The 27,808-nt window shown below is 32.8% G+C and overlaps 2 protein-coding genes across 3 annotated transcripts in view; one reads left to right on the top strand and one right to left on the bottom strand.

Moving 5' to 3' along the window:
- Wnt10 (Wnt oncogene analog 10) overlaps positions 1 to 27,808 on the top strand; it is a 155,185-nt gene that overhangs the window by 114,821 nt on the left and 12,556 nt on the right. The window contains exon 3 of the mRNA XM_072522791.1: positions 18,635 to 18,918. Coding sequence (XP_072378892.1) covers positions 18,635 to 18,918 — 284 coding nt within the window. The remainder of the gene's footprint in view (positions 1 to 18,634; positions 18,919 to 27,808) is intronic.
- LOC140434486 (uncharacterized) lies at positions 436 to 3,285 on the bottom strand. Of its 2 annotated transcripts, XM_072522790.1 has the most exons (5): positions 2,635 to 3,285; positions 2,149 to 2,577; positions 1,441 to 1,677; positions 1,056 to 1,374; positions 436 to 994 (listed from the first exon to the last, which is right to left on the bottom strand). In XM_072522790.1, exons 1-5 carry the CDS (start codon positions 3,026 to 3,028, stop codon positions 451 to 453), a joined length of 1,923 nt encoding a protein of 640 aa, XP_072378891.1. In that variant the 5' UTR covers positions 3,029 to 3,285; the 3' UTR covers positions 436 to 450. The 2 variants fall into 2 exon arrangements, with proteins under 2 accessions (XP_072378891.1, XP_072378887.1); XM_072522786.1 differs by having other exon boundaries at positions 2,149 to 3,285.

Here is a 27,808-nt window from a genome sequence, read left to right as displayed (position 1 = left end):
GTAAAAGAAGGTCGTTAGTTATGACATCTAAGAATAATTAATGCAAAAGGCAATTTGCAATAGGTAAATAAGCCTATAAAGTGAGCTACAAGAATGGTTCAAATTTAATTTTTAATCAGTTTCTTTTTTTATTGGAAGGAAAATATTCCTGCTTTTCCATTTTTCGCTTCTTTGTAATATCCTTAGGGGTTTCCTGAAATTCTTTCTTCACTTTGCGCTTTGTTCCTTGAATGTCCCTCACAATTTTGTCATGTAATCTTGCAAAACTTTCATCATCTAAGTCTTCCATGGTTTTTACTAAATTTACCAAGTTTTCTATTTGAAGACTTCGTTTGGTTTTTTCCTGGATGACATTTGTCTGTTCTACCTTCCCTCTGACAAACTCAATAATTTCCTCCTGATGCCTTGATTTGATAATTGAAGTTACTGCCAAACACCTTGCAGCATCATCTAAAACAGAGTTAGTTCCTCGCGCTCCTCGTGCATTCTTACCAAGTGCACATGCTTACACAAGATATTCCTCACCACATATTCAGCACACTCACACTGATAGCGATGAATACAAATTTTACATACTCTACAATACAATGTCTTACATTCATTTTCACATACTTGCCTTATATTTACATTATATAATTTATTAGGATCTCTAAATGACTTTACCTGAAATTGACCATATACCTTCTCATTTTTCTTAACCTCCACTTTGTTTTTCATTGTTTCTGCCATTTTGTGTGCTTTTGCTATAACCCTATCTTGATAATTGTTCGCATTTGGTCTTTCGATGTCTATAATCCTCTTCCACATTTTAATGTCAACTAGATCATCTATTGTGTCCAATAACTTTTCAATTGTTACCCCAGCACTTCTCCTAAGGTGGTTGGTCTTCAATAGGTTGTTGAAAGATTCTATCGCCATGTTTGTATTGATTCCTGAATTTTTTCTGTAACAATGAGCCCACATTTTGATTCTCTCTTCATTCTGAAAGTAATTCCTACAAAAAAAAAATAGACTTAAGGATGACTTAAAATGTATGATTTCATATACTTATTTACCGTGCCAGATAATTAAAAAAATCTATCTCATTTGCCTCTTGTAATTTGATTATATATCTATTGCATAACTCCATAAATCTATCTTCATCCGTTTCATTAATAATTCTTTTCATCTCAGTTTTCATCTGTTTCTTCAAAATTGGATCTTTTATTTTCTTCTTCCCTTGAATGTTCCAATTTTTCACAACGTGCCATGTACATAAAAGCCTCTTTGGTTGGTTGCCCATAATCTTCACCCATGCATTATAATATTTTTTATCGTCATCACTCATAAAATGTTCTGCATGAATTCCAGTTTGCATTCTATTCTTGAGAGCACCTAAAAGTTTTTAAAAATTATTTTTACTTACCAGTCATAAATTGTCACTACTCATATAATATATACCTAAAAAAACTTCTTGAACTACTTGGTCCAATCGGTTTGACAGTAAGAATGCAACTGGAAATCCTGTATTCCTGTCATCTTTAATAAGCACCACTGTTAAATCCATTCCCCTCTTGTTCGTGCCATGTGTACCATCCATACAAATTATGCTATGGAATTCTCTTAATTTATCTTCCATTACAGAGTTCATGAATCCTAAGGCAAAATCTTCTTTTTTAAGTACATCATGTTGTTCTCCTAATAAAAATAAAAAATTTATAGTTTAGAGATAATTAAAGATAATAAATTAATGGTAAGAGACTGAAATTTTATTGTATTTTTTAACAGGTAATCATTAGTCCTATTTTTTTTGTTGTGTTGACTTCTTATTTAACATATCATATTTATCAAAAACTGGAAGAGCAAAGTGTGAAATAGATCAGAATGGAGAAGTATTCTTTAACAGACTAAGACCCAAAAATGGTTGTCTAGTAAAATAAAAAACTAGTAAGTTTGCCCAATAAATCAGCACCTCCATTACAAAATTAGTTTTAATGTAAAAAACCAATGACTACAATCTTACGAGATATATTATTTAAAAATGTATATTGTTGATTCTGCTAAGAGTAAGGTTTGTTACATGAGTCAAGTGATAACAATTCACACAAGTCAAATTGGAATAGGATTAATTATAATTGTAGTAGGCATAAAAAAATGATAGGTCTTTACCTTCCTTCTTGAATAAGAAAGCATAATTCTTGTTGTTAGCATTCCATTCCTGAACCTTTAAAGCCGTTGCTACTATATCATTTTGATCTCGTTTCTTATATGTATTATACTTCCTGGACAAATTTGAGAGATCTTTACTTGTTAATAGGGCAAGTCTTTCTAGTTTTGGTGTTTCCAATTTTCTTGAATCTTCTAAAATTCTGCTGGATGGCACCCCAGATATTAACTTCTCTACAATCATTTTTTCTTCTGCTTTTGCCAGATGCATGGTTCTTAATTCCTCTTTATGTCCAGCATGTGTTTTCCAATAACTGACTGAAACTTGTCCTTGATCTCTCAGTTTGCAAATCAGCCTGGAGGGACATACTCCTTTAATTTTAATTGATCCACCAGATTTCTCTGTTCTAATTTTATAGTTGGGCTTATATCCTAAATATAGATTAGTATAAGTTTTAAATATTACAAGTAACAAAGTATTGTACCTACCTTTAATGTTACTTCTGTTACACTCATAGTATAATGTCTTCTGTTCATTTCTATTAACAATTCTATTCATTGTATAACTTGTCTCAAATTTCTGCATGTCTTTCCATGTCTCATATTCTTGTAAACTAGAAAATTCAAAAGTTATTAATTCAATACTCACCTGGTGGTTCCCTTTAAGATGTTTTCGTAAGTTCTCATGGCTTTTGAAATTAGTTTCTTGTTCACATAAGGGACAAATAATGTGATTAATTTTCTTAATCGACATATCTATGTTATGTATTCCTTTGATATGACGATTTCGTAATTCCACATTTTTAAATATTTTGCTGCAAAGATGGCAGGCTCCTGAGTTAATTTCACAGCTTGTTGAAGTAGATGGATAGACAGAATCCATAATTGCTTGCTAAAACAAAGTCTTAGGTAATTAAATATGGTGTTCTAACGAACAGATTTTTAAAACAATTTAACAGATTTTTAAAAATAAATGAGAAAAATTTAAATTGAAATGTTCTGTGTGGTTGCTTATTGGCAAATTGGTATAAAACCGCCTAATCACAGATGTTTAAGCGCCAAACAGAGAGATACATAACCTGAAAAATTCAAAATCCGATGAAGATGCTGACCAATCCACAGCTCTTATGCTGTGACCAATCACGCCAAACTTAGGCTGTGCATTATAGTGTAGTCTAGTGTTTTGAAAGCTGATGCTCGTCCTTACAGCGGCCAGTCCGCTTCCGGATCCCAAAGGAGGATCTGGTTTAGCAGGTAGGCATTCGGCGTAAACTCGGCCACGATAGGGCGTTTTAAAGTACCTGTGGAACTATCGCCGGGACTATGAAGAACGAATCCTGCACTAAGATCAGTTAGGCGGCGTCCTTGACTGAGTTATCTGTTGAAGATTACAGTTCACTTTCTATAAAGACTAAAAAAAGGTTGTATCGAAATAGTAAGAACTTTGATCAGATAAAAGGCATATATCGAGCACAGTTTAATTAAATCTTGCCCAAGTACTTTCGATCCCTAGATCATCTTCAGGGGCATCTGAAATAAGCCAAGAAACGTTTTTTTTTTTTTAAAACCAAAGAAATTGATTAACTTCGATAAAAACTCGAAGTTTTATGGTTGAAAAAAGGTTTTTTATATGATTAACGTTTATAGACTTACTTCGTCAATTGTGGCCTATCCGGCAAGAACAAGATGTCATAGACATATAATTGTACATTACACTACACTACAAATAGACAAACAAACACTTTAAAATAATTTAAGGAGGGCTACATTGCTTGAAGAAGTCGGAGACAGAATGGCTCCTGATCTAACGGAAATGTTGGGGTGACATGTGACAAATGACAACTTGGATGAGCAGTCACAATCATAGATATGTGATCTGCACCTTTTACAATTCTATGAAACTAAGTATTGACCAAAAGTCCAACTGACACTACTATAGGAGGTCACTGATGAAATATAAAATTATATAGAATATTTTTAAGTAGATTGAATAATCCAGATCTCACACTCAAACATGTCTGTAATAATTAAGGTGTTAGTTTGAGAGCAACTGAAATAGACGAAAAGTAAGAATGCAAGAAGCGGACTAAACAATATGTTAAACAGTGGGTGGTTGACTACAATAAAATGGTCTACCAAGCACTATCTGTAATATAGAAAGGAAGAGATCTGACTATGTAATTAAAATACTAATAATTGAAAATCAAAATGGAAAGCAAAATATATAAATGGGGTGTAATCCAAGTAGTTCAGTTGAACCCACAGTCAATGGTATAACTATAAAATTACTATGGATGTGCTCAGTGCAGGAAGTCTAAACAGTCGAGCTGGGTCCCCCACGAGGTGAAGCTGTAATAAAGTTTTTAAAAATAGGTTTAAATTTAGTACAATTTAAATTAATTTGAGTATTAAGACAGTGAGAGTTTTCATTCGTTTCCCTTGTAATCTCCAAATCTTCCAATAAATCCAACTCCATATAGTTTTTCTTTCTACTAATGTCATGTAAGATAGATGAACCAGTGTTGATATTAAAATTGTGTTTACTGGATAATAAGTGTTGACCAAAACTTGAAGAGTTTGGTCTTTTCAAATGTTCTGAAACTCTAGTGGATAACTTTCTAATGGTTCTACCTACATAAGAGGCATCACAATCATCACATTTTAATTTGTAAATACCACTTTTGTCAAGTGTGTTCATCCTATCTTTGGTGTTGATTAAGAAGGAACCTAAGGTGTTGTGTGACTTGAAGGAAATTTTGATGTTATCGATTGTAGAAGTAAAAAGTTTAGATATTTTATTGGAAATGCTGCTAATGTAGGTGAAGGAGAAATATCTGGTGTTATTTGAAGCAGTAGGTTGAAGAAAACATTGTGATGAATATGCAAGCTTTTCTGCAATTTTTAGTTTAGCTCTATTTAGAAGCTTATAGATAATGTTAGGATCATAACCATTATTGAAAGCAATTTGTTTAAGAGTGTTAAGTTCTGAATTAAAATTATCATTAGAAAGTGGAAATTTGAGTAACCTATGAATGTAACTGTTGAAAGCAGCCATTTTATGTTGGGTTGGATGATTAGATGTATCATGTATAACATGATCTGTTTGGGTAGGTTTTCTGTAAATATTGTACTCTAAAGAATCTTTATTACGGGAAATAGTCATATCCAAGAAGTTCAACTTTTTATCAGATTCTGGTTCCAGAGTAAAAGAGATGTTGGGATGGAGGTTATTAAGATCATCCAGAATCTGTAAAGCATCATCTTGGGTTCCCTGTATGAGAGCTATACAATCATCAACATACCTTGACCAAAAAACTATTTTGTTGTTGTTGTTAACAAACTTCTGTTCTAAGCTGTCTAAGAAAATGTCAGCCAGAAAAGGTGATAGTGGAGATCCCATTGCTAAACCTGTTGGTTGTTTGTATATTTCAAAAAATATACAAACAACCAACAGGTTTATCAATGGGATCTCCACTATCACCTTTTCTGGCTGACATTTTCTTAGACAGCTTAGAACAGAAGTTTGTTAACAACAACAACAAAATAGTTTTTTGGTCAAGGTATGTTGATGATTGTATAGCTCTCATACAGGGAACCCAAGATGATGCTTTACAGATTCTGGATGATCTTAATAACCTCCATCCCAACATCTCTTTTACTCTGGAACCAGAATCTGATAAAAAGTTGAACTTCTTGGATATGACTATTTCCCGTAATAAAGATTCTTTAGAGTACAATATTTACAGAAAACCTACCCAAACAGATCATGTTATACATGATACATCTAATCATCCAACCCAACATAAAATGGCTGCTTTCAACAGTTACATTCATAGGTTACTCAAATTTCCACTTTCTAATGATAATTTTAATTCAGAACTTAACACTCTTAAACAAATTGCTTTCAATAATGGTTATGATCCTAACATTATCTATAAGCTTCTAAATAGAGCTAAACTAAAAATTGCAGAAAAGCTTGCATATTCATCACAATGTTTTCTTCAACCTACTGCTTCAAATAACACCAGATATTTCTCCTTCACCTACATTAGCAGCATTTCCAATAAAATATCTAAACTTTTTACTTCTACAATCGATAACATCAAAATTTCCTTCAAGTCACACAACACCTTAGGTTCCTTCTTAATCAACACCAAAGATAGGATGAACACACTTGACAAAAGTGGTATTTACAAATTAAAATGTGATGATTGTGATGCCTCTTATGTAGGTAGAACCATTAGAAAGTTATCCACTAGAGTTTCAGAACATTTGAAAAGACCAAACTCTTCAAGTTTTGGTCAACACTTATTATCCAGTAAACACAATTTTAATATCAACACTGGTTCATCTATCTTACATGACATTAGTAGAAAGAAAAACTATATGGAGTTGGATTTATTGGAAGATTTGGAGATTACAAGGGAAACGAATGAAAACTCTCACTGTCTTAATACTCAAATTAATTTAAATTGTACTAAATTTAAACCTATTTTTAAAAACTTTATTACAGCTTCACCTCGTGGGGGACCCAGCTCGACTGTTTAGACTTCCTGCACTGAGCACATCCATAGTAATTTTATAGTTATACCATTGACTGTGGGTTCAACTGAACTACTTGGATTACACCCCATTTATATATTTTGCTTTCCATTTTGATTTTCAATTATTAGTATTTTAATTACATAGTCAGATCTCTTCCTTTCTATATTACAGATAGTGCTTGGTAGACCATTTTATTGTAGTCAACCACCCACTGTTTAACATATTGTTTAGTCCGCTTCTTGCATTCTTACTTTTCGTCTATTTCAGTTGCTCTCAAACTAACACCTTAATTATTACAGACATGTTTGAGTGTGAGATCTGGATTATTCAATCTACTTAAAAATATTCTATATAATTTTATATTTCATCAGTGACCTCCTATAGTAGTGTCAGTTGGACTTTTGGTCAATACTTAGTTTCATAGAATTGTAAAAGGTGCAGATCACATATCTATGATTGTGACTGCTCATCCAAGTTGTCATTTGTCACATGTCACCCCAACATTTCCGTTAGATCAGGAGCCATTCTGTCTCCGACTTCTTCAAGCAATGTAGCCCTCCTTAAATTATTTTAAAGTGTTTGTTTGTCTATTTGTAGTGTAGTGTAATGTACAATTATATGTCTATGACATCTTGTTCTTGCCGGATAGGCCACAATTGACGAAGTAAGTCTATAAACGTTAATCATATAAAAAACCTTTTTTCAACCATAAAACTTCGAGTTTTTATCGAAGTTAATCAATTTCTTTGGTTTTAAAAAAAAAAAACGTTTCTTGGCTTATTTCAGATGCCCCTGAAGATGATCTAGGGATCGAAAGTACTTGGGCAAGATTTAATTAAACTGTGCTCGATATATGCCTTTTATCTGATCAAAGTTCATTTATTCGAGCATTCAACCTTATATTTATGAAATAGTAAGAGTTTAAAACATCTAGTTTTTGTAAAAAAAATCCCAGCCATATTTTAGTTAACAGTAAGTTACCAGATTTTATCTTTGCCTACTGTATGCGTTTATTTAAGTGTATATTGGACATTGGTGTCTGTTTAGTCGGGATATAAAAATTCATCTACTACATTTACCATGTTTATTAGACACAGTTAAATTCAACTATTTTCCTTAATGAGAAATATAATTTTTAAATAAACAGCTAAACATAAGCAATATATTCCATTAGCTACTCTGTACAAAAGTCAAGACAAAAGAAGGAAACGGTCACATTGTTGCGTATTTTAATAAATCTTACTGATGCTGATAATATTCATTGAAGAATCTCAAACATCACCGTATGTTAATAAGATTTCTTGTAAGCTGCATTGAATCAGAACAAGACTTTTAAATTCAATAGATTGCAGAATCGGAATAAGTACTGCTTGATTTGAAATTTTTTTAAAAATCATTAACTATTTATTAAAACGATTACTAGCCATAGGTTGCTCACTAAGTTTTTAATTTAATCGAATATTCCTATTTATTAACATTTCATCATTTATCTGACCAACTTGACTGTTGTAAAAACGGATGAGCTTTAGATGGATTGCGGAATCGTGTTATATGTTTAATATTTTATGGTAATGTTTAATATTAAAAACAATTTCTTTAATTCTAACTTACTAATTATGACTAACTAAAAGTGTTTTTATGTTACATTTTCAAATATTCCAATTTTGCACTTTTAACCATTACAGTTCAGTCAAGTTGTGTCCATTTACGTGGAAAGTTTTGTGGGAATAACGTTTTGAAAGTTGGCTTATGCTTAGGCTTATGTGAAGCCAGATCTGTGATGCACAGATTAATACTTAGTCAGCAACATATAAGCCAGGCGCATAGTGCTGACAATAGAAAGCTAATCGAGGGGCTAAAAGTAGATATCGTAATGGGGCAATCCATCGACGCTACAGCTACGATGGGACTATAAATTCAAAATGAATATACCAGGCAGGGAAGACTGAAAGGAAGATGTACTTAGACAAGCAGAAGCTACCTGGTCCACTGATGGCTCAAAAATATCTGAGGCTGCAAGAGCCCGTATAGTAGATACAAAGCAAGGAATACATTTCCCGGTAAGTCTATCGTAAGGATGTGACAATTTTTTCAGGCGGAAATAAAGGCAATTCATAATAGCGTGAAAGAAATAGAAAGGCAGACAAGAACGCACCGTTTAATTGACATCCTTAAAAATAGTCATACAGCGCTTAAGGCACTCAATTCTGTAGAGGTCAATTCTAAGCTAGTATGAGATTGTGTGAAAGCCCTAAATAAACTAGAAGACCGCAGCAAGGTTACGGTAGCCTGAGTACCAAGGCACGAGGGGCATAAGAGCAATAAAAAAATAAATAAAATGGCCAAACAACGCTCAATAATGGCATTCATTGGACCGGAACCCTTCTGTGGTGAAAAGGCAGTAACCAGAACAGCTACAAGAAATTGGGTAGCACACAAATCTCTGCGAAACAGTTTATTATAGAATATTCGCCAAAAGTTACAGCAGACCTAATAAGCAAAGACAGGAAAAGAGCCTAAGCATTAGTAGGTCTGTTAACAGACCACTGTAAGCTGAATCGGCAGTTGAAGCTGATATAATTGGCAGATGATGATCTATGCAGATTCTGTCATCTAGAGGAAGAAACAGCAGAGCACATTTTTTTGTGTCAGTGTGATGACCTAGTAAATTTGCAGTTCTTTATAATCGGCGAAGAAAAGAGACCGGCTAAAAAAGCTGTCATTTCTTTCTAAGTCAAGCCATTTGCTCTAACTGCAGCTTAGAATTCAAAACGATGCCCAAAACTTTTCCATACTGTTTGACTATCGAATGTGGGTGGCTTTAAAATTTTGCTAGCTTTAATTGCGCCTGGTTCAACTACGTAAGATGATGATGCTGCTTGTTCAGATTCGACATTAGTTACTGAGACAATATTAGATAAAGAAGGTTGGATTCACATTTTTATTTATAACTCAGCTATTTGTCTTTCTAAATTAGTTTTTGAATCGTTTTGATGATATTTTATTTCCTTAAATCGGTTTTTGTATCGTTCTGTTGTCCTTCTAATTTTTCTAGTTCACTAGTAATTTGACTTACCTCTAATTGAAAATTTTTATGAATTTGAGATAAACTATTTATGATTTCTACCTTAAGTTATCTACGCCTCTACTTCTCTTCTTCCTTTTCTTGTTTCTGCTTATCCTTCAGCCCTTTCTCTTCTTATCTAACTTTCTTCTTCACCTCTCTATGCTTCTCTCCTTTTCCTCTTTCTCTTATTGCTACGTTTTTATTCCTCTTTATTTATTTTTAAAAACGGGGGGGAGATTTCTTTATTAAATTCAGTAGATTTTTTATTAACCACTTCTTAAGGTGCTTTCTCCATTACTGAAGGTTGGCTATAACTACAGCAAATTGCTCTCTATCTTGAGCTATTCTTAGTATCAAATGTGTGTCCATGCCTGTCCAGTCTCTTACATTCTTCAACCAGGAGCATTTTCTTCTTCCTGGACCTCTTCTTCCTTCCACTTTCCCTTCCATTATAAGTCGTAAGAAGTTGTATTTTTCTCCTCTGTAAATATGTCCTAGATAACTCGTTTTTTTATTTTCTACAATATTTAGGAGTTCTCTCTCAGTACCCATTCTTCTTAGCACCTCGTTGTTGGTCACGTGCTCTGTCCAAGAGATCTTCAGCATCCTTCAAAAAACCCACATCTCAAATTAACTACTAAAAATTACTTAATACTAAATATTTCTTTAATCTTACCGCTGTCACCAATGGTACACTTCTTCATAATTACTTTATTGATATTTATATTATACTTGATAACTTTTACTCAATGTCAACTATTCAAAAAATCAAATTACTGTTCTTTAAAATTCTCAACTTTCTATGTTTATATACATTTTTTCACGTTCCAGACTTAATTGGACATTTTGAGATTTTTCGATGACATCTCGTATTCCAGATTTTTATTACTTCTTCTTTTTCGTCAAGGGACTTTTTCTATATGAAATAAATCTTATGGTACATACTGTTGTAAGATTACTATTCCGAGCAGAAATAAAGTAAAGACCAAGCAAATAGTTTTCGACGTTCTATTAACGTTATAGGAGAATTAGTCACGTAAAGAAAAAGAGGAAATATGTTTTGGATATTTGACTGCAGTTGTTGTTGTAGGTAGTACTTACTCAAATAGCAATTCTAAATCGGTCAAGACGTTTTTTTAGCAGTAGTACATATAAGACAAAAATATAATTGTCATATTTAAGACAAATGAAGAACTTAATATAGATGTACAGGGAGTTCGGAAAATACTTGAAAACCTAAAGAACAGAAAAGCAGCAGGTAAAGACGGGATACCAAACGAGTTACTGAAATATTGTAAAGCAGCAATGACAGAACAATTAACAACATTCATTAATAAAATTATATAAAATACAATAAAATACTGAAAGAATCGAGAACGAGCGAACTAATTCTACTATTCAATAAAGGAGATAACAGCCAGAAAACTACAGAGGCATAAACTTGTTAAATACTACGATAAAACTTACAACGAAAATTTTATAAGTACTAATAAATCAGAGGATAAGTTTAGCAAATGAACAACTGGCTTTTCGTAGTGGAAAATCGTGTACATATGCAATATTCGTTATAAAGCAAATTACTGAGAAATCACGAGAGAGAGAGAGAGAGAGAGAGAGTATAATAGACTAGCATTTCTGTGATTGACTTAAAGAAAGCGTTTAACAGAGTAAGACTCAAAGATGTAATCCATCTTCTGTATAATAGAGAAGTTCTCCTAAATATTATAAAAACTATCAAAAACATCTACCAAAACAACAAAATGGAAGTCAGAATAGATGGACAACTTACAGAACCTATAGAAATAGGCAGCGGAATAAGACAATCGGATTCATTGAGCCCCATGCTCTTAAATTTGATCATGGATGAAATCATCAAAACCGTTAAGAACGGAAGAGGATACAGAATGGGAAACAAAGAAACCAAAATACTCTGTTACGCAGACGACGCAATATTGATAGCCCAAGATGAAGATAGTCTGTAAAGACTGTTCCACAGATTTAATATAAGAGCAAAAGAATTTAATATGACAATCTCACCTCAGAAAACTAAAACAATAATAGTCAGCAAAGAACCTACCAGATGTAGATGTAGAAATTGATGGCATTGAACAAGTAATGGAAATAAAATACCTGGGAATTACACTATCTAGCTATGCCAGCAGGATGCCTTAATAACACGATATGGCGAAACAGACATATTAACACCCAAAACCCAACACTGGAAACGGCAGAGTGAGGGTACTGAGAAGAATTACAGGAAATACGCTGAGAGATCGAAAGAGAAGTGAAGACATTAGAAGAAAATGTAACATGTATAAGTGAATGGACACAAAATAATGGAATAACCACATAAGCAGAATGGAGGAGACCCGTGTAGTCAAAATAGTAAGAGATAAGTCACCAATTTACAGAAGAAGTATCGGACGACCGCGCAAAAGATAGAGTGACAATATTTTTGTAATAAAAATTTCTGGATAACGTTTTTATATAAATTTTATAATACTAAAAATAAGAATTGTGATGCAAAAAAAATAACTATGACGTTCTTTTGTTCATATTTTTAATTAGTAGTTTTATGGCAAAACGTTGTCGAACCATACAATTCGAGTAAGCGAATTAGTAATAAAAAAAATATTATAATTTTCCGAAGTTATATTTATTGCACCTTACAATTTTGCAGAACCTACGCTTCTGTAAATCATACATTAACAATAAATCTAAAGGTGACTCGAGTGAGGCAGCTACAAACAAGGTATGGAGGAGAGATAAAAATTTTGAGGACAAGTACTATATAGGGTATTGGCTACTGCTTGTTTATTATGCGACATTCGCATCGGGAAGTACTCATCCTCGTAAATCTATGCACAAGAATCGAAAGATATGCCTTCTTACATTTAGACACTGACACTGGCTTCGGCCTTTAGGCTATGGCCAATGTGCAGGGTTTCCTCGTCGCCATAAGATATTTAAAATTCAAACTAGGGCTTTATTTTTTCGACTTACTTGAGCGAAGTCATGCATGAGGCGTAGCCATAGGTTTTGAAATAATTAAAACCTACAGCAAATAATACATTTATTAGCAATCAGACTATACTATTCTATAAGCTAATTTGATGATTACAACTACAGGTACCATTGATTTCGTAGGTCTGCAGCGTATCTTTAGTATTCATTTTATCAGTTTTACAGCTTAAAATATTTCAGAAATTTTTAAATTAAATCAATATGTATTTTTTCCTTTAAAATATTTAAAAGAATTAAATATTTTATTGTTAATGTTGCCATATCTATTTCTACGTAATTTCGTACTTGATACAGAAGTGTTGAATGTTATTTGTGTGTAAGCTTCGCAAGTGGATCTAGATGAGATTCACCTTCCGTCTACCGAAAAAAATACCATACGTTTCTTACCATTTGGGTCTATAGGACCAGTGACTTGCATGAAGAAAGAAATAAACTAATTTTTTGTCAAATAAATTCATATAAAGCATTTGATATAAAATAAAATATATTTGATGAGGAAATATGTTGTCGAATGCAAATTTTAGATTCCCTATCTCTTTCTCACATCTTTTTTTATCGTCTGTTTTGCCTTGTTATTTATAGAAGGCAGAGATTAAAGCGAAAATCTGAATTTTGGTTTCGTCAACCAAGAAATCTTCGCATTTCTACATCGGTGTTTTAAAATATATTTATTTCTAACAATAACTTTTTGGTGGCTCAGATGTTTCAGATAGCAGTGATGTTGGAGTGCTTGTTAAAGCAGTGATTTAATTTTTATCTTTATAACCAACCTTCCTTTCCAAGGTCAAATATTTCCAAGTTGAATAATAAAATTTCTTCTTTTTTGAAGTTATTGTTACATTGATAATTAAAAGATAACCACACTATATACACATTAAAAGCACTAATGTCAATCATAAAAAACAATCATAGGCCACCGTCTAATGGAAACCCGAACAAAGTAAAGTACGTGTCACGATTCTTATGATTTATAAAAGCAATTGATAGTTCGTCCTTTTATTTTCGAATTTTCGCAGAAGAGTTAATTTTTTCAAAAGAAGTTGTAGAGGCAATGAATAAGATGTAACTGAATTATCACATATAATGTTACGCACAGAATTTTCTATATCCTTTGTTAATCTCTTGCGTTTTCTGCGTAAACATCTAATTTCCATGAGCAACATGTTCATCATCATCATCATCATCCAGCCTTCATTTATACCGTCCACTGCTGGACATAGGCCTCCCTTAAACTCCTCCATTCTTTATGATTTTGTGCCCTTGTTGCCAATTTTTGGTGATACGCCTGATGTCGTCAGCCCAACGTGTAGGTGGTCTTCCCCTACTACGTTTGTCTGCTCTTGGCCTCCAATTTGTAATTTTAATTGTCCATCGTAAGTCGTGCATTCTCGCTATATGGCCTACCCAGTTCATTTTAGTTTCGCTATGCGTTCTACAACATCAGCAATACCTACTCGTCTTTCTTCGCAGATCTTCGTTTCTTATTTGGTCCCGCAAAGTCACTCCCAGACCGTTCCATCCGTCTCTGTGCCACTGTCAATTTCGAAGCCGTAGTCTTGGTTAAAGTCATAATTTCCGCCCCATAGGTCATGACCGGTAATATGCATTGGTCAAATACTTTTCTTTTGAAACTAAATTTGTATGATGTCCGTAAGTGTCTCTCGCAGTTTTCCAAAGGCTGCCCACGCTAAAATAATTCGTCTTTGGATTTTGCATGTTTGGATACCCTTGCTGATTCTTATTTCATGACCCAAATACGTATATTTTTCCACCAGTTCTACCACTTTGTCTTAACTAGTTAAATGATTATCGAGGACCATATTTGTCATAAACCTAGTTTTGGTCAAGTTCGCCTTTGAGCATGCAAAGTCCAATTCATTAAACATATCTGTTGCTTCTCCTAAATTATCTGGTAAGAAGTAAACGTAGATGGTTAAGCTTTTCGACGTCTATTGTTACTCTTTTGTATCGACAATGTATCTCCTTGCCTTATCCCACGTTTTATTTTTATTGGTCGGGTTTTATCGTATATTTTATGCGCAAGATATTACGCTGTTGCAAATAGCCTAAAAGGACATATTACTTGAAATACAACGGGTTTTTTAGCTATCATAGACCAGGTGGGAACATAAGTATCTTGTAAATAAGAATTTAACGATTTGAAATAAAGGGAATCATGATAATGATGATTTTATTTTCTGTAATTAACATATTTTTTACACAAAATAGTTTCTATGATGTTTCACATCTCCCTAACGTATCGCAACTGCTCATTTCTTTTCTTTATTTTTAGTTTATATTGTGCCATTCACTAGTCCATTATTTTAACTTTGATTTTATGTATAATACCTTATGCCTCAATATAGATCTATATTTTAAAAACGTACTGTATCCTTCGAACGACCCATCAGAAACGGTGGGTACCAATGTGTAACAATATAACTATCTCCTAAAGTTGGGAACTAATGCAGAACAATAAAACTCACAACTTTCTTTGGGAGCTAATTATTAGGCCTTGAAGTAAATCTAAAAAATTAGTTCGGCTGTGGCAAACAAACTAAAGTTATACTTAATCAAAATTAAGATTTGATTTCAGGTATAGTGCGTCTGTGTATCCGCTTATACGTATTTCACCCTAAAAAAGATCTTCGGAGCGGTTATTCACAAACGCTCTGAACGTGAAAACAATCTTTCCTGTCATAGTAGAAGCAACACAAAAATGGCTTCGATCTGGACGCAATAGCGACATCTGATAAATAAATCCGTAAACTAATTTTCGAAGTACGAGAAACCAATTCGCTAAGGATTTTTGCTTAGTTGGGGAGATATGTTGTGGAATGCAATTTTAGATTCCCCATGTCTCTAACTAAATCTTTATCAATGTCTGTTTTGACTTGCAAATCTGAATTTAGTTTCGAAAATTAGTTTATGGATTTATTACTTAAATCCGTATCTTTATTGTACATAAAAAAAAATAAAATTAAAATTTTAATGGTAAATCAAAAACAAAGAAAGGTTTTACAGGATAACTCGCTGAGGAATAGCTGCAGTTATTATCGCATGTGTGGTGCACCACAAGACTTTAGGAAGTTCCACCCAACAAGGGGGGACAAGAAAAATTGATTTTAGGCCAAAAAAAAACTAAAATGATAAATCTTGAGTTAGCGACTCCATCAATTTTAAAATATTTCGTTGCCATATATGAAGATTGAAAATAATTCCTATATTAAATGGAAAATAAGCAATTGGCAAGAATAAAATGAATATAACACAGGCCAACAAAAAAAAAGATTTATAAAACTTTTCTTACAAATTTATGTGAATCCTATGTATTTTTTGGCGCTAAAAAAAATCTAAGATTAGATTTTACGTATCACCCACAGTATTTTGAAAAAGACAAAATACAGAAATACATTAATAGAATATTATTTTTATCTAATTTTTATCATGTAATAGTATAGATCTGTACAATCATTTCAGGACTCAATGCTTTTGTATTTTCTTTCTCTTTTTTCTATAGCACTTCTCAAGCAGCTTTATGTCCTATGCGAGTCACTCTGTTGTTTCCGATGCAGTGATTAACAGTAATCACCCATCATATTGGTGTTCCAACGTCCCTGGTATCGTTTCTCCATTACCTTGATATCCTGGTGGAATTGTTCTCCTTGTTCTTCACTGACATTACCCAGATTTTCAGGAAAAAAGTTAAGATGCTCATGCAAAAAGTGGATTTTGAGGCTCATTAGACATCCCAAACCTTGAAACTTATCTAATAAATAAGCTACTATAAGATCGTAGTTAGGGTCTTCCACATTACCTAAAAACTTGGTTACAGCTTTTTTTTAATGCAATCCAAACTCGTTTTTCCTTAGTAGTCAGCTTGGTTTTAAGGGTGGAGTCGAACATCATTTTACGAATATCTGGTCCAACAAAAACACCTTCTTTCAATTTGGTTTCTCATAGATGGGGAAAGTTTTCACTCGAGTACTTGAAACATTCTCCATCTTTAGGCTGGGCCTTGACAAACTGTTTCATTAACCCTAACTTTTGGATCTACTAAAGTTTTGTACAAAATGTTCTTCTCGCCAGGTGTTAAAATATTTCTTATGGGTCATTGTTTTGTGAACCAGTATTTATCTCTTGCTCTACTGTCCCATTCAGAAATAAAACATGGAAACTTTGTTAATCAGTTTTTGTTAACCAAGTAGCATTCAAACAACTTAATCTCCACAGATCATCCAGTTGTAAGCTTAATAGCTGATTTTCTGTAGAATTGTCTCAGAATTTTCATATGTCTCTTTCATATGGACTGAACAAGCAATAGGAAGTGAAACATAAGTGTAAGAGTACAGCTTTTAAACTCGTTTTTGAAGAGTCTATAAAAAGCCTGCAATCATTCTTATTATACTCAATAGCAAACTCATTCATTAGACAAACAATATCATGACAGTAGACCCAATCCTCTTCCTGTCTAAAAAAACTGAGCAAACTGTTAATCTCTGTACTTGTACTTGTAAATAGATGTACCAGGCGACAACAAATTGTTTTCTTTTAATCTTAAGCCAAGCAATTCGGATTTTTCCTTTGTTGCACCAGAATCTCTTACTAAGTCATCTAACATATAACTTATCTTGTGTAAACAACTCTAGTTGCAAATTTTCTGGAGGACACTGTAATTCATATCACTTCCTGGGCCATTTTCATCAGATTCTATTTCACCACGGACTGGCAGTTTAGGTCCATGCTCTACCGGACGGATAGCAGACGAGAGGTTAGGTTAGGTTAGGAGTTATATCAAGAAACATCGACAGTACAAAATAACTATTATTTAAATGATTTTTTGATCTCTCCATACTATAGACACTGCAAATCTGAAAGCTTTTGTCTTTTTTCGGCCACTTCTTTAAATCCTCAATGTAAACATACAATACATTGGGAGGAGCACAACCTTTTTCTTGATCACCAGAAATATTTCACACCAAAATATGCAAAATACACCATTTTACATAGTAATAGTTTCTCTGATGTTTTTTATTAACAAAATCACCACATATGTAACAAAATTTATTTGGGCAGTTTTTATGCAATTTTAAATATTAAATTGTGAAAGAATGGTGGGTCTCGGCACACTAAAATACATAAGATAGAGGTAATTTTATCAAGAAAGATTTTTCATCGTTTCCTGTGTAATTATTATTAAAATAAATTAGTCAAATTATATTAAAGATTTTAACTGGACATGGCTTGAAAAGAAAGACGTAGGTTGGAGGTTAGATAATACCTATGTATAAAAAGTCGAATGTGAAATTATAAAAAGAAACTGGATATTGGTTAAATATTAAAACTTATTCCAAGAAATATGTAAAGATATAAATGAATTTAGAACTGAAACGTATCTTTTTATAGATGAACAACAATTTCTCTTGAGTTGAAATGACATGACAGAAGTCAAGAGTTGCCAACTGACAGATATACTTTGTCGACGAAAGTGGGGCATAGAAATTTATATGTTCTATGTCTACGACATGGAACAGACTGGATTCAAATGTAGAAAATATAACAAATAAATGAACATTGAAAATGTAAAATAAAGATTAAATAGGATATTTAGTTGATCGAAGAGTTGAACGCCAATTATTTTTAATATAAAATTATTAAAATAAAAGATAAAGTTAATAGATGAATAAAATCGAACGAAATTGAAATAAAATATATGCGACGTTTAAAATAACAAACATGGCGTTTATAACGTTACAATACCAACATCAATTTCTTTATGTTTGGTCTCAACTTTTATACTTTTGATTGAAAGATACATTTTTAACAATTTTTAAATAGCTTTTATATTTACAGGTTACAAAGAAGCAGCTTTTGCACACGCAATAACCTCAGCGAGCGTGGCTATCTCCATAGCGAGAGGGTGTAGTTCTGGAGTTCTAATGAACTGCGGCTGTGATTCGAAGATTTACAAAATCAGGAAACCTAGAGAAATGGTAAAATCTAAGTGGAAATGGGGAGGTTGTTCACATAACTTACGATACGGTCTTAAGTTCTCTAAAATGTTTCTGGATTCGAGAGAAAAGGCTGAAGATATGCAGTCTAAGATTAATCTACACAATAATCAAGTAGGGAGGATTGTAAGTATTATATTTTTTATTTCATTTCCATTGGGCTATATAATAATAATTTTAAATCAAAATATTAATATACAGTATTAGCGTTACTTTATGTACATTAAGTTTAAATTAATCCGTTTTGATTATGTTATCAGGGAGTGATATCAAATGCTAAGGTGAAACGTAACTTAAAAATGAATAATCCATAGAAAAGATAAGTAAATATACTGTTATACTGTTTTAAAATAACTTTATTCAACCCTAACTTGTTTACAATACTTTAACAGACCGACAACTATAAATTTAAAAACGCAAAATACTACTACTATTATAAACTGTAAACAAAATTTGTTTATACATATTTTCTGAGGTTTCAGACTTCATTAGAAATTTCAGGATTATTCGATGACATCTCGAAAATTCTCCTTTGAAATGACTCCTTTATTAATTCTTTTTTTATCAATCTCCATTATCATTAATGAAATAACCAGTTGATTCATGTTCGGAACTTCTATAGGCTAACAGGAATAGAGAAGTTACAGTATCCCAATATTTTTGATTATCAGCGACAAATATTCAAAGGTATTGACAAACAGTTCAATAATGTCTTTCTCCCATTCCATCTAATTGTGGATAAAGAGACGTAGTCCGAGATTTCTTAATACCCGAGATTTTCATTAATTCTTGCCACAATTCTAATTCAAAATTTCTTCCTTGCTCAAAATGTTACTCGTAAGGAACGCCATGTCTTGATACGATGTGTTATAAATGCTTCTGCTACTGTAGTCGCTTCTTGATTAGGAATAAAAGAATTTTAGGCCATTTTAAAAAATAATTTATTGCGACCATTAAGTACTTGTTTCTCTCTCTAATATTGGAAGTGTAACAAGAATATACACTGCAAGTCGTTCAAAAAGCTCTCCGGAAAGATCTTCTTCTTCTTCTAATCGTGCTACAACCCTTTGTGAGTCTTGGCTTGCTTAACAATTCTTTCATTCTGCCCTGTCGGATACTTTCCTTCGCCACTAACTAATGTTCATGGTTTTAAGATCCCTCTCTACGTCGTCTATCCATCTTTTAGTGGGCCTTCCTCTTGTTCTGTTTCCTTGGGGCTTCCATCTCTAGACTACTTTTACACTTCAATTATCTGGCATTCTTTCTAGGTGACCAAACCAGTTTAGTCTTTGTGACTTTACAAATCTAACAATATCTGCGCTTTGCATTAGTTCATCCAGCTCGTGGTTCATTTTAATTCTCCACGAACCATCGCTGCATTGGGTTGGTCCAAATATCTTCCTTAGTATTTTGCGCTCAAATATTCTCAGTTGTAAAATAGTTTCGAAATAAATTCAAATTTCTGCTTTAATCTGAACCTTCTAAAAATTGCAAGGTATAACAGACGTTGGTAAAGATATTAATAGAGACATGGGGAATCTAAAATTTGCATTCCACGACATGTCTATCAACTAAGCAGAAATCCTTAATGAATTTGTTTCTTGTACTCGTACAAGGATATATTCGGATCTACTCTGTACGAGTACAAAAAACAAATTCATTAAGGATTTCTGCTTAGTTTATAGACATGTCGTGGAATGCAAATTTTAGATTCCCCATGTCTCTATTAACATCTTTATCAACGTCTGTTATACCTTGCAATTTTTAGAAGGTTCAGATTAAAGCAGAAATCTGAATTTGTTTCGAAACTATTTTACGGATTTTTCTATCAGATGTCTTTATTGCGTCCATAACGAAGCCATTTTATTGTTGCTTCTAAAGACAGAGAAGATTTATTTTTCACGTTGAGAACGCCTATGAATAACTGTTCTGATGAGACTTATTAAGTCGAAATACGTATCAATAGATACATAGACGCTTTGTGCGTGAAATCAAATCTTTGCTGTCTTTTTCATTTTATTCTCAGTTGATTTTCATCAGTGGTTGAGAGGGTCCACGTTTCACATCTATATGTGACCACTGGTCTAATTACCGTTTTGTAGATTCTAAGCTTAGACTCACGATTCAGTAACTTACTTTTCATTAAGTCTATGCATAAAAGCACTTATTATGGCTAAGAATTAATGTGCTTGTATTTCTTGACTGATATTTTTGTCATTTATTATTGATCCTAGGTAGGGAAAAGTGGAGGCGTATTTGTAGGTATGGTTGTCTACCTTCAGATTCTCATGTTGATTCGATTTTGTGCACTCCATATATTTTGTTTTGCTTTCATTTATATATAGACCAAACGTAGCAACTTCTCGTTTCAGTTCTATAACTTTTTCGCTTAATACCCTTTTGTTTCGGCTTATTATGGCAACATCATCCGCATATGCGCATATTTGCATTGATCTTGTATTAATGCAGCCGTTTATATCCAGTTTTCTAACAACAGCTTCTAAAGTTAGATTAAAAAGGAAAGATATTGTGCCATTTTACCACAACTTCTTGTTTTAAAGCCTTTCCTACCATTACATAAATCGTATTTCTTACACCAATCTTCCACATCTCGGCGAAAATTGATCCAGTAAAATCTGTCTCGAACTCTGGCCAGTGTCCTTTTGACTCCAAAATGTCGTCCAGAAAGACTTATGAATTTCTTGTAACACATTTTTAATGTGCATTTTGGCAGCACTATCTATTGAACTATACATACTCCATCAGGACATTTCCAGTTTCTAGTACGCCTTTATAGTTCCACTGTATTTGGTTATTTCCTGCCAAATAGGTCTTTCTCCATTTTTAACTGTGGTCCTTCGAAGACTTACTTCTTCGTTTAAATTCTCTTTTTATTCAGGCTGACACGAACTTTGAACCTATAATTCCTTCAAAGCATCTTGAAACTCTTGTAGTTGTTCATTCTGCAAAATTGACAACTGTTCTCTTAACTTTTCTATTTCACTTTTACTAATCGCTAGTTGCTCCCTCAGATAGGCAACTTTAGATTCCAGAGTATCTTTTTCACTTCTGTGGTCATTTGTGGGAAACCTTTTTCTTGAAGACATATATGTACCAGTATTTTTAGTAGAACTATGTAACCGGTTTCTAAATGTCGATCTATGCGACTTTATGTCCTCATTATTTGGTTCTTATGTCCGTGGCGGGGGTCAGATTCTACAATTATTTTGCAAATGCCCTATTCTTCCGCAGTTAAAACAGCTTCTTTTTCGATTTTAAGATTTTTGTTGAAGATTATGTAGTATGCTCTGGGACAAAATCTCTAACTCTGGCTCTAACATCTGGGACAAAATAGATTGTTGGTTATCTGCAGTTGTGACTTCTTTATTTCTTTGAAATTGTATTTCTTTTATTTTGTGCTAGATTTGGAAATGCATTTCGCTGCTTCATTTATCTGGGATGCGATTAGTGCTTCATCTAGCATTTTGTGGTGTTGTAATCAAAGAGCTTGTTGAATTTCAACATCCTGTAGTTCATCTATGAATTCATGAATGCTTGTATACCAATTTGTTCCAGAAAATCTTCAGGTGCCTGAGAGTAGGCCAAATGCAGCAATCTTTTAATATCGGCTTCAAATTCTTGCAGGCTTTCGTTATGCTTTTATCTAGTTTATTTTCTACATCGGTTTTTAAATTGTTTTGTTGATCTACTATTTTATTTTCTAAATCATTTTGTTGTTGTTCTAATTTATCTATTCTAATAGTGATTTGACTTACCTCTAACTGAAAATTTTCTTGAATTTGGTATAACCTATTTATGATTTTTAACTCTACTTTTCTACGCCTCTCTTCCTCTTCTTGTCTACGCTTCTCCTTCAGCTCTTTTTCTTCTTTTCTACGCAATTTATTCAACTCCTTACGCTTCTTCTTCTCTTATTTCTCTTATAAAAACCATGCAGGGGGTCCGGACGTATCGGTTTCTTTATTAAATTTAGAAGATCTTCTATTATCCATTAACAATTACTTCATATGTCTCCAATCCCACCGCTATCACCAATGTTACTCAGCTTTAAAATAACTTTATACTTTATTTATTTATTTATTTTTTATGTTTAATATACTTTAACAGAATGACTATTATAAACTTCCAAAATACTCTTATAAATTGTCAAAAACATTGTTTGTATATATTTTCTGACGTTCCAGACTTCATAAGAAATATCAGGATTCTTCGATGACATCTCGAAAATTCTAGACGTCTTCATTACTTCTTCTTTTTCTATAATTTTTTATAATTTATTTTTCTATCAAGGGACTTTTTCTATATGAAATATATCTCACGGAACGTTCGTAACAATACTATTCCAAAAAAAGGTGGAAGATAACACCAAAATAAACTCTATCAAAATAGAAGACGACATAGACACAGAGTGGTCGGCATTAAAACGAAACCTACTTTTGAAGTACTGTAAACAAACAATAAACAGAGATGTGAAACTTAATTCAAAAACTTTTTAGTTCACCTAAAAATTTCTGACGTAAAGGGAGCAATAACCACAGACATCTATGAGGAATACAAAATATTACGGACTAAAATCCATGAATTAATAAAAAAAACAAAGAAGGAGCCCAAGGGGACATTTAGAAAGTATTTAAGTCAAATTTTTATGGTCAAAGAAATAGTATTAGAATCCACAAGAAAACTAAGTTCCTGTAGTTGGCTGTATACCATGTATCACAAAAAATTTATTTAAAAAGCCCTTTATAAAATGTATATAATTAAAACACCCTATCGGGCGTTTTCGGAATTAATATTCCATCATCAGTGTATCTAACTATACATGTCTTGAGCCACTAAAGACTTGGGTAAAAACCCGTTAAATGTTTTTAATTTGAATTACAGTTACATTATTTGATCTTATATGCTATGATGTTTAAGTTACAATTGAAATTGATAACATGGCAACGTAAGACTCCAAATATTATTAGGATTTTAGGACGACAGAGAAGTGAACTGTATACGCGACTGTTTATAAAGACTTTCTAAAGACTAAAATTTGTACAATTTTTTGTACAATTAGTCTATTGTTATGTTTAACAAAGTGTGGTTACTACCAATGTCTGCTAAGAGTCTGTCCAAAATGGGTGCATTATCTTGAAAATAAAATAAATGCACTTTTTTTCGAATTGTTTGCTTTAAAATTTGTTTATTTGAGTCGCGACCACCTGAGAGGTCGCGAAATGATTTTCAAAAATGAAACCGTTTTTAGAAATATGTAGTATAAAATAAGTAAAACTGACAAGAGGTTGTACCGTACACGTGTAGAAAATGACTGACGACAATATCTGAAAACTTTTGGCACGAAAACTTGATTTGTGATTTGATGTACTGAAATGGGGAGATGCGCGATAACTTTGATATAATGTGTCTTTAACTACACAATATACACTTTAAAGTAACTAGAAGGCAAAAAAAGATTAGCTTTCTAACTGAATTTAATTTTTGTGTGTCCAAGAAGCAACGTTCTGTAATATAGAGTTAATAGAGAACACTTTTAGTGCAAAGCTCGCAATACAAATATGTAGAAAATAGAAAGATTTTAGTCAAAAGTATTGCACCGACTCTGCAATCCTCCAAGACCTTAAACCTGTAAATACTAAATGTCAGTGAATCAATTATTACTACAAATTTAGCATGTAAGATCAGATATCCAAATCCACTTTTTGGAAAACTACAAAGCACCTTTACAGAACATGGATCTACCAAGCGTACCTACCTAACCACGAAAACTCATTCTGTGGTCCACAAAGTAAAGAAAATATATCATTATCTGTGTAATTTCATTAAAATTTTATTAAAATAAAATTAGTTTTGACAAAAATGACTTTTGATTTAACTAGACCCATTTCAAATAACTTGGAGGCAGCGAAATTTGTATCAAAGTAACTAAAGTGACAGTATTAATGTTCATTTTTTTTTTATTTTCTTAGTTGATACTTAACAGACTATGAAAAATGTGTGTAAAACAAAATCCTTATTACATATTTACAATAAATTATAATAATTAGGTAAATCGTAACCGAAATAAAGCTATCACAGAATTTGGCAGTTCCTATAAAATTGATCAAGGTGAAGATTGGCGACTTTGATAATTGGTGACTTATATGTTCTTTTACATAGGTTATAAGGTTGCTTATTGTTTGTGATGAACCAGATTGCAATAAACATGGGATGCCAAATAAAAAATATTAGATATTATGATTTAAAAACAAAAAGCAATAAATAAGAATGAAAAATATTTTTAGAGGCTTAGATCGAGTAAATTGATAAATATTTTTGTACCTAGTTGTCATGTTTTTAGATGTAACTCAATTATATTTAAACAGAACATTGATTAAGCTTTCAGTCTACATCTGAGAAAAAAATCTAAGAGTACATATTTATATATTCCCTTATGCATTCTTGAAATTCTGACAATACCAGTCACAACCAGAATTCCTGTTTTTAAATATGTAGGTATAATTTACTTAAAGTCGAAACAAACAAAAACATTAAACCAGACAAACGGCCACTAGGAGGCAGACACCCGATGACCACCAGGACCTTGATTCTCACTTTTAAAAACAAATTATACATCACAAACGGTATTAATAGATAAGTGTCAGATACGTTGAAGTGAGACAGAGATTTTAATTTTCTGTTGGAATTAAGCCGATGATCTGACCGCAGCTTCAGAGGTGGCAGAGCCCCTAATAACCGAAGTGCAACAGGGCCCCGCCTCTAAAAGTTCCTGACAAAGAACCGCCATTACACCTTCTTTCGTGTTATTATGATTATTAGGACCACACGCGCCGATTCTTTCATTAAGAAATTTCCTCTAGAGATGATCTCTCATTTAGAACGGTCGATGGCCATTCGGATGAGCATTAAATAAAGAATTTACTCTGTTAATGTAAGATTTAAGTGTTTCACGTGATTGGACTTTTTAACATAATTATAATTTAGATCTTTATAATCGTTCGGGACCGATCAACTAAAAGACATGCACGAAACACTTTTACCTGTACATTGAAACATTGAAATGGTACTTTGTGCCACCGAAAGGTCTAAAGTATACTTAGTCGTTATTACTGCTAAACACATATTTTTTTAGTATAAATTTATTTGTTTTTTTAATTTACGAATAACAAAATCCAAAAACTTGAAATATTTTCTAATTATTCAGAAACAAATTTCTATAATTTCACATAATTCAGTCAGACTTCGATCGAAGCAGTTGTATTTCTGCTACACTCCGACAAATTAAAATTTGTGTTGTGTTGTTAAAAAACAAAAAATTGTAGTATCTTAAGAAATACTTCGTGTAAACTTTAAGAGCGTAAGCTTTAGAGATATGACAGAAGTAGAAGGAATGGTTCCCGCCAACCGACAGAATGAGAGGTTAGCTTGGCTCAATATGTAGAAGCTTAGATCGTAGTCAGTTTTGTATTTTACAAGTTATTAATAAAGTGCCAAACGCTAATTTAGAGCCTATTTGTTTTCTGCTCCTCGGTCACAACAAAAATAATTTATTGTGATTGTGTTTTTAAACATCCAAATAAGTGATAACAAAAGATTTGCTGTTTATTATATCAACCCAATAATTATAAATTATTCATAGATATCTAAAACTAGCACAAAGTTAATCATGCCTAATACATCGTTTTGCTCTAATTGTTCAAAGTTAACTTCTACCTCCGACAGGAAGCTCCAGTGTGATGGCTGTAAGAAAAGAATACACATCGCTTGTCGGTCGATGATCGAATTACGAGGCAGAAAGTACGCGGGATATGTATACTTTGCATTGCATGTAGTTCAAACATTGATCATATTACTGAAATCATGAGTCTACTAGTGGAGTTTAAAGCGGACATTAGAACTTAGACACTAGATCCGAACTTAGCAATAAATTAAATCAACTTGAATCTATTACAAACACAAAGTGGCAGCCGTAGCTCAGCTGCTATGTTACTGGCTTAACAAGCTAGAGGGCCCGGGTTCAAATCCCGGCACCGATAAAATTTTCAATATCTAATTTATCTGAGCTGCCACCGTGCTTCGGAGAGCACGTAAAGCCGTCGATCCCGGCTACGAAAGTAGTCGTTAAGTCATGTTAGGGGCGCTTGCGCGACCTGAAAACCCTAACACTAGACCTTAGCCAGAAGGTTACACGAACTTTACTTTTTTTACAACAACAAAATTTACCGACAGCATTGTCAATGAAGCCGCTGATTGCATATCTGTTTCCGAAAATTTTTTTGGTTAGAAGCGTCCCCTGAACCTACTGGAGACGCACAAAATAAAAAAGATCATGATAAGAATAAAATAAATTTAGCTCTAGAAATCAATGAATGTCAAGAAAATCCTGTTACATTTTATAGAGTCGACAAACCAAATTAACATGGACGTTATACCCGCATGATAAAAGTGATAATGAGTACTGAACACCACACTCGAAAAATTCTTAGTAACAAAAATAAACTTTTGGAAAACAAATCTACTGAAACTTATTCTGTTATTGATTACTAAACACCTATGCAGCAACTTCGTTTAAAGGAACTTCGTACTTAGCTTGAAACTCGTAAAAATAATGGAGAAAATGACCTTACGATCAAATATCTGAATGGCTGTTCAAAGATAATGAAATATTCGTTCATAATTCTTTTGCACAAGAATTTACGGATTGGCTTCTTATGTATACGAATCTAAACTCTCTTATGTCCAAATTTCATGAATTTATAAGTACTGTTCAACTTTTAAAACCTCACATTATTCTGCTAACAGAAAAGTGGCTTAATTCTTCTATCCCCGATGCTATTGTAAACATTGATAATTTTACTATATTTCGTAGAGATAGAGGTACTCGTCGAGGGGGAGGAGTATGCATCTATATAGCAAATGAAATTACCAATACTTTTTCCATCAGTAATAAAACAATAGACGTACCCGGTTTAGAAAATTTTCCACTTACTTATTA

Source organism: Diabrotica undecimpunctata, chromosome 2 (assembly GCF_040954645.1).
Source record: "Diabrotica undecimpunctata isolate CICGRU chromosome 2, icDiaUnde3, whole genome shotgun sequence".
Taxonomy (NCBI): Eukaryota; Metazoa; Arthropoda; class Insecta; order Coleoptera; family Chrysomelidae; genus Diabrotica; species Diabrotica undecimpunctata.
This window is presented reverse-complemented; position numbering and strand designations above follow the sequence as displayed.